General features: G+C 33.0%; 1 protein-coding gene across 6 annotated transcripts in view; it reads right to left on the reverse strand.

Moving 5' to 3' along the window:
• Positions 1-8269, reverse strand: part of LOC107667580 (sorting nexin-13-like) — a 45958-nt gene that overhangs the window by 16081 nt on the left and 21608 nt on the right. For all 6 annotated transcript variants that reach the window (XM_016459278.1, XM_016459274.1, XM_016459279.1 and 3 more), the window contains exons 4-8: positions 5912-6001; positions 3717-3838; positions 3371-3492; positions 2056-2160; positions 1308-1396 (exon numbers count right to left, since the gene is read on the reverse strand). In XM_016459278.1, the coding sequence (XP_016314764.1) occupies positions 1308-1396; positions 2056-2160; positions 3371-3492; positions 3717-3838; positions 5912-6001 (528 nt within the window). The remainder of the gene's footprint in view (positions 1-1307; positions 1397-2055; positions 2161-3370; positions 3493-3716; positions 3839-5911; positions 6002-8269) is intronic.

Consider the following 8269-nt stretch of genomic DNA (forward strand, 5'->3'; position numbering starts at 1 on the left):
CTATGCACCAAGAGCTTGTAACACTCCAAAGAGAAAGGAAAAATTGAAATCGCATCATATGACCCCTTTAATCAACATCAACAGGTTTGCTCATGTGCGAGACACCGAGACTGAAGCTTGAATCCTGTCGTCTGAACATCAAGACCTGTCAGGACCACATAAACCGAAAGTCCGGATCTCAGAACAGAACCCAATTGTCTGCTTTCTGTAAATCCCAGATCTAGTGTCTTAAAGGAATGTTCTGGATTAAATACAACTTAAGCTCTATCAACAGCTTTTGTCGTATACTGTCAATTTGCACATTAGAGAATAATTTAGACACTTTCCAAATTGAAAATTAATTTACAATTCATTGTTTAAATTACAATCAGTGTTATTTGGTATATTATTATAGTATTTACAATTATTATTATTTTTTTTTTATTAATATTATTTTATTAAGTTTAAGTTTTAGTAATTTTATGTGCTTCTGTCTTTTTTTTTTATATATATAGCTTTATTTTTTTATTTTACTTTTAGTTTTAGTAATCTTAGTACTTTGATTTTATTTAGTTGCCAAGGCAACATTTCTTTTTTTTTTTTTATTCAACAACCAGTGAATAGCACAAGTCCTATTACAGAACAGGATCAAAATAGAGAAAGATAACAAAACAAACAAATAATAATAATAACAGCAAAAAAAATTTAATCTATTTAGCTTTATTTTATTTTTAGCAATTTTAGTACTTACATTTTTTTTTATTTTAATTAGTTACTAAGGCAACATTTAAATTTTTTTTAGGTTTAAGTTTTTCATCTTATATTTTATTTTAGCTATAAATGCATTAAATTACTGCAGTGCAATGCATTTATAATAATTATATAATAATTATAAATTCATTAAATTACTGCAGAGTGAAAATGTTTTAAGAGCAATGTTATTTTGAACATTGAGATACTATTATTGTTTTTATTAATATTTTGAATAATTTTTTGGTATATTTTCTGTTTTTATTTAAATTTCAGTCTTTAGGTTTAAGTTTTTCATCTTATATTTTATTTTCAAATAATGAAAACTATTTTTAACCGTTTTAATTACTCACTCATTACAATGAAATGCAGAAAAGAAGGTTACACGTCTTTAAAATCAGTGTTTGCATCAAAATGTATGGTTTTGAGTTGTAATGGTTTTCTTCACACAAAATGTGCCTTGCAGTTTTCATCCCTTTTTTATCTGGTCATGACATTAGCTGAAAGATATGATGTTATGGGAATTAATTTGGGACTGATTTAGCATGCGTATGTGTGTGTGTGTGTGTGTGTCTCACCCTGAGGAAGTATCTCATATTCTTGTTGTGGAAATCTCCAGGAGGTAGTAACAGGTACAGCAGCACTTCACATAGATCCCGCAGGTAACCTGCACCAAAAACAATTAGACATCAATTAATTATACCATTAAAAAGGAATCTAAAAAAAATAAACCATTTTGTAAAACCAATTAAGACCATAAATTTTATAAAGAGATCTGCAGAAACCCTGTATTGTATGATTTCAGATGTCGTTGAATGAAGCGCACAAGTTGTACAAACTTCATTTATGGTGTTTTTTGTGCATTTTTTACACTAAGCAGCTACTTTTCCCATTCACTTTCAGTGTGTGGAAAACAGCAGCGTAAACATTCATCAAAACATCTCCTTTTGTGCTCCACGGAAAGAAGAAAGTTGGTTTTAGAAAGATATGAGGGTGAGTAAATGATTTGTGATCATTCATCTGATAATGATGATGGAATGCAGTGGTGATAACGACATCTTTTATATTCACAGGGCACATTTATACACACACCTCCACCCAAAAATGATTTTATTGTTTTCTTCTATTACCAGACAGAGCTCAAAGCATTAATAACTGGGTGTGTGTTTGTATTTTTTGCTAATCAAGTCTTTCAGCTGATCTGGCTTTTAAGATCTGCCCTAGATAATTATTACTATTGTTGACATAAAGCAAAACCACGCCTTGAATCACTGGGCTGGAGTCTCTGAACCGTCTATAGACACAAATCCTCCGTGTTTGTCTTACCTTCTTCATCCTTGCGTGACATGCAGACAACATCTCTACAAATCTTCCTCTCCATTTCCACCTCCGCCTCAAAAAACGAGTCCAACAACTCTTCCGGAGCGTCACCTGCCGCAAACACACAAATACATAAGCTCACACTATGAGTCAGTAAAATCAAGTTCCCAATCAAGATGCCCTGTACTCAGTGAACAGGAACTGGCATTAGGAAATCAACTATGTTTTACACGCTCTTAACAGTTCTAGACCTGATACTGAGATCTTTACACCACGTCCATAAAATGCTCTAGGTTGCTCTTCTCACTTGTAATCCAACTCTTTTTTACAAGGTTAGTTAACCCAAAAATTTTAATCTTGAAAATAGCATCATTATCATTCCTCAAAATACAGTATCTACTTCTGCATTTCAAAGAGGAAATCAAGTTAGTTGGGTTTGGAAAAACATGAGAGTGAGCAAATGATGACAATTTTTTTATTTTTGCTTCATTACAGCAACACTTCATTGCATTAACACTTTACATTCTGGTTTAATTTGTTAACATTGGTTAACATGAACTAATAATCTAAAAAAAGGGTTATTTTAGCATAATTAAGATGTCGTTATAGCAATATATATTACCATTTTGATTTAGCTTTTATTTTTATATTTGCTGTTTTAATTTTAATAATTAATTTTAAATTAATTCATTTGAGTTCAAAATAGTAATTATTTTTTTTTGTGTTTGTCATTTTTATTTATTTATTTATTTATTTATTTATTTATTTGGTACCAATACCAGACATAGTTTTCAATATTTTTCATTGCAGTTTTAGTTTTAGTTATTTAAATTCACCAAGATAAACTAAATGAAAATGAGAAATGTTTCTTTGGTAACCAGCTGAAATAAAATAAGTTTAAGTTTTTAATATTTTCTTTCAGTTTTTTTTCTTTCTTTTTTTTCCAAGTAGCAAACGCTGTTTTTGGTTGTAGTTTTAGTTAATAATAACCCTGCAAACAATGAAAAATATTTTTTAAGCATTTATTAATCTTAGTTAAAGATATTTTAACATTTAATAATACATTATTAAAATAAAATCTGTTAATATTATTTAATGAACACTTGTATTTATTAACTAATGTAAATAAAGATGAGTAAATACCGTAACAAATGTGTTACTTATAAATGCATGTATACTCATTGTTGAAGTGAATTCATGCATTAGCTACCATTAACTAATGGGACCTTCCTATGAAGTGTTACCAGTATTGCCACTGATAAACTGTTTGTTTTGGTTTTGCAGACAGCGTGAACTGAGGAGAGAACAGAATGATCATTACGTTGTTTCGGATCTTCTCTCTCATTTAGCCTCTCCTGAGCTTTCCTGAAAACACGCAGATGAGTCGCGAAATCATCCACCAGTCTGGTGGTGAAATATGGCTGCCAGTCCACCTCTTTAGACCTGAAGAATGGAAAGATTGAGCGCTTAATGAATCATGGACTTAACAGTCTCCATTTCAACACTGTGTTTACCAGAGAAAATGTATCAGAACATCTGAATGCAGTGTTTGGTTTGTGGTCAGGTGTTGCATCATCCCTGGAAAAACCACAGCGTCACTCACAATGCTGATACAGCAGTGATTTTAAAGCAGATCTGAGGGGAAACGAGTCGGACATGTGTCTTACCTGGTGGAGAACTCAACGAGGGCGTTCTGGACCGTCTGACGGATCTCCAAGAGGAACGTTTCATCATCACTCAATGTGTAATACCAATACTGGATATAGTCCCTCAAAGCAAACTGGATGACCTGATGAACGACATGAGAAGAGGATCAGACTAGCTTTTCCTGAAACAAACAGGGCCATATGAAATCTGTTTTATTTTCCCCCAAATTCTGTTCTTCTGTTGTAATTTTTCAGAATTTTTTATTTTTTTTCTAAATTCTGTTAAACTCTTAAACTTTAACAATAAAAAAGCATGTCTAATTTATTGAAATCATAAAACTTACAAAAGTCTATTAAAAGTTTCACAAAAAAAATATTTTAAGGGCGCTAAGAAATAGGTTTTATTGATTCTCAAATAGTTTTTTTTTTTTAGCAAATTCTGTGTTTTTGTTTTACATTTTCTGTATTACTGTTTTTATGCGTTTCTTTATTTTAATGAGTTAATTAATTTTGAATAATCAATTTTATTATTAATAATAATAATGATAATAATAATTATTATTATTAAACTGAAATATACTGTCTGCTGTGCAACAGTAATTTATTTCTGTCACAATTCCTTCAAGTTAAACTGAACTTTTATTTTGACGGGTTGCCGTAAATGTGTGTATATATATGACAGTAGTTTTTCTCAAATTAAAAGATAAAATGCTCATGAAGAATTTCAGAAATCCAGAAAAATAACACTGAATTTCCGAAAAAAAAAAAAACCCATTTAATTTGGCCTTATTATTGTAAAAATAAATAAATAAATAATAAGAAATTATTAATTTGTTAAAGTTGTATTCATTAAATTAATTAGACATCAATTAATTATACCGTTAAGGGAATCTAGAAAAATGAAATGGAAAACACAGAATTTGGGAAAAATAAAAGTGAAAAAAATAAACTGGATTTCATAGGGCCCCACAAGGAAATTTATTTTTCTGGATCATGTGCTCTCGGTTCATTTTGGCACAGACACAATGACCCATCACTTCGCCGCAAAGGACTCTGGGTAGACATTCCTGCGCAGATGTGAAGCTCAGCAGAACAGACTGAGAGCTGGAGCTGCTGACACCCTCTCATGACTGTCTGTAACTTAACGCAATTTCCTTAAAACCTCAGACTTACATAGGATGAGTTGCACAACAATTTCACTCACAAAGAGGTCTTATACTATGGGACAAGATGCTGTCATACCATGGAAAACCAGATACTTACTGTTTTTTTCTCACATCTGCAAGTATCTCCAGTCTTCCCAGAGCAGTTACTGAAACTAAACCACAAAAATCAGGAACCATTTTTGAACACATCAGCTTTTGTTCCAAAAACCAAGTCTGCTGCTGACCTAGACAACATTTTTAGGCAACACTCTCATGGAGTCTCAACTCTTAGCTGCGTGATTGTTAATATTGTTGGAAAATGTAACCATATCATCGCCCAGCTCTTTATATAAAGAAGGATATATTAGTATGTCCAACTTTTTCTGCAAACAGTGCACTCACAATATTATAGAAAAACAGCACTTTGTTCCAAAATTTCCAAAGAATTAAAATAAAAAAATAAAAGCTAAAAGCGTAGCATTAAAAAAGTGACCCTAGCAGATAGTGTTGTCACGGTACCAAAATTTCAGTATTCGGTACCAATACCAGTGAAAATCCACGGTTCTCGGTACCAATTTCGGTACCAAAGCAAAACACAAAAAACATGCTAATTGAACAACATTTTTATTAATAACGTTACACAAATATTAAATGTACAAAACCAATGCCATTCTTTATACTTAAAAGTGTTTCAAGTTTTCCCACAAGTAATAAAAGTATGAAAAAAGTAAACAAGTTTCACCCAAAAGTTTAGTCATAGTTCTGCTGCCACTGAAAAACAAGAATATATGCATTGTAAGCAGACTTAAAGCCAATTCAGAAAAGCACTGACTGAAAACGATTGTGTCCTGCTCATCTGCTTTATGAAAAAAAACAGACCAGCCTAAACTCTCAAACGAGCTGATCCAGCGTCTGACGTGTGTCACAGATGGAAACAAATGGCATTTGTGAAGCGAAAGCTCGACAGTCTGAGACCAGCTCATCAGTAGACAAACCACAGGTTCCTCAAGCACATGAACGTGCACTTTTAGCTGTCGCGTTCATTTGTCCGTTTGGTTTTGTTGACGGTACCTGCTGCAGTGGCTCATCTATGATACTGGATCCTGTCAGACGTCGATCAATCTTTATAGGTCTGGACTCTGATTTAATCTCCTCCAAAACCTGACAAACAAACACAAAGAATTAAAACTCAGAAGTTGAACATGAGTGCAATTCGAAGTCAACATGAAATAAAAATGAGCAATTTACTTTCTTAATAAATGTTAATGATTTTGTCATCATAAGTACTAGGGTTGGGTACCGAAACCAGGTACCAATATGGCACCGGTACCTATGTAACCGGCATGTACTAGAACCGAATCAGAACACAGATTTCGGTGCCTCATTTCGGTGCCATGCCTGAGCGATCGACTGAAATATTTGTCCTCTGGTTCTCCGAAACGGACGTAAGAAGCATCATCACCGGCACCGCACGTGAAAAATAATTTCCCGACTGAGAAAATGCATGTGAACTCAAGTCGGAAAGTTCTAATTTGCCGCCTTCTCCCGCAACGTGTTTCGCTCCCGCGATTTTCGTGTCCAGTCCTTTAAACATTCTAATATTGTGTATAATTTTGGCGCATCAGGGAGCCGCTCTCAGGATGCCGTGTATTTAAATATTTTTGAATGAGCGTTTGCGATGTTTACTTTCACTTTCGATTTCACAATCACACGCGCACTGTGTAAAGGGAGCACATCTTACTCTGGTAGCTCTTGTTAGATGCAGGGTTGCCAAGTCCGCGTTTTTTCCACAGAATTGGGCTACTTTTAAACTGTTGCCATGGCTTGATTTTCCCAAGTGGGTTAAAAGTTTGAAATATTGCATAAATTACATTTGACTGAAATGCTTGTATTGAAACATTTTGCATTCTACCCTCCTGGTGGAATGACCTGCCCAGCTCAATCCAAGCAGCTTAATATTTTCAAGAAACGTCTGAAAACACATCTCTTTCATCTTCATTTGACCCTCTAACTCTAGCACTCTCTATTCTAATGCTACTTCTAATTTGATCTGCTTGTTTTTTTTAATTAAAAAACTTGACCCTCTAACATTTGCACTCTCTATTCTATTTCTGTTCTAATGGCCAATCCATCATTTTTTGGGGGAATTTTTATTTATTTATTTTTTAATAAGTATCGGTTCAGGCACCGGAACCGTTTTAAAAGTATCGATTTGGTACCGGGATTGAAAAAAACCCAAACGATACCCAACCCTAATAAGTACACAGAAACTCCACAGAAGGTTTTCACAAAACCTGTCAAAATAAATGTTCGGTTTAACTTAAAGAAACTGTGACAGAAATATTTTGTATGGTAGAATGCACTTCTCAAATTAATAGTAATAACTACAAAAATAAAACTTAATTTTTTTAAGGAATATCACAAATGTTTACTTTCATGTTTTAATATTATCAAAAAACACTTTGTTACAAAATTTCCAATATAATAATATATATTTTTAAAGATTAATTTCATTGTTAATGGTTTTATGCCTTTATTTGATTACCACTGCTTTTCCAGATTTTTTAAAATGATTTATTACATTTAATTAAAACATTTTAAGAAAAAAGCTGCCTGTCATACTTAAAAAAAAAATATATATATTTTTAAAATTTTCGATTTTTAAAATGTTAATAAACTATTATTATTAAATTTAATCATTACATTTTTTAAATTACATTATTATAAAAATATTTCATTTAATTATTAATTTTAATAAAATGTAAGAAAAAAGCTGCATGTCATACTTTATTGATTAAATGTAATACAAATGCTTTTGTGTGTTGTGGTAAATAGGGTTGGGTACCGAAACCCGGTACTAATATGGCGCCGGTACCTATTGGCGCTTTTCCACTGCGTGGTACGACTCGGCTCGGTACGGCTCAGTACGGCTCGGTTTGCGTTTCCATTTCCCGACTGAGAAAATGCACGTGAACTCAAGTTGGAAAGCTCCAATAATACAAATCCAACACATCTTTGTAATAACGAGAGTGTCCATGTTGTTTTCACATTCCGACTTAAAAGCACAAATCGGTAAATGAGAGCATCCGAGGAGCGCGTGAATGCAGTAATTACACTTGCTCTGATCGTGTCCACTCCTTTAAACATTCTAACATTGTATAAAATTTTGGCGCATCAGGGAGCTGCTCTCAGGATGCGGTGCATTTAAATATTTTTGAATTAGCGTTTGCGTTGTTTACTTTCACTTTTGATTTCGTGATCACACGCACTCGGTGTAAAGGGAGCACATCTTACAAGATCAGATATTTGTCAATGAGCTCAGGATCTGTTTTCATTTGACCCTCTAGCTCTAGCACTCTCTATTCTGATGCTACTTCTAATTTTATCTGCTTGTTTTTTTTTATTAAAAAACTTGACCCTCTAACATTT

The sequence above is a fragment of the Sinocyclocheilus anshuiensis genome, unplaced genomic scaffold (genome assembly GCF_001515605.1).
Source record: "Sinocyclocheilus anshuiensis isolate Anshui unplaced genomic scaffold, SAMN03320099.WGS_v1.1 scaffold1172, whole genome shotgun sequence".
NCBI lineage: Eukaryota > Metazoa > Chordata > Actinopteri > Cypriniformes > Cyprinidae > Sinocyclocheilus > Sinocyclocheilus anshuiensis.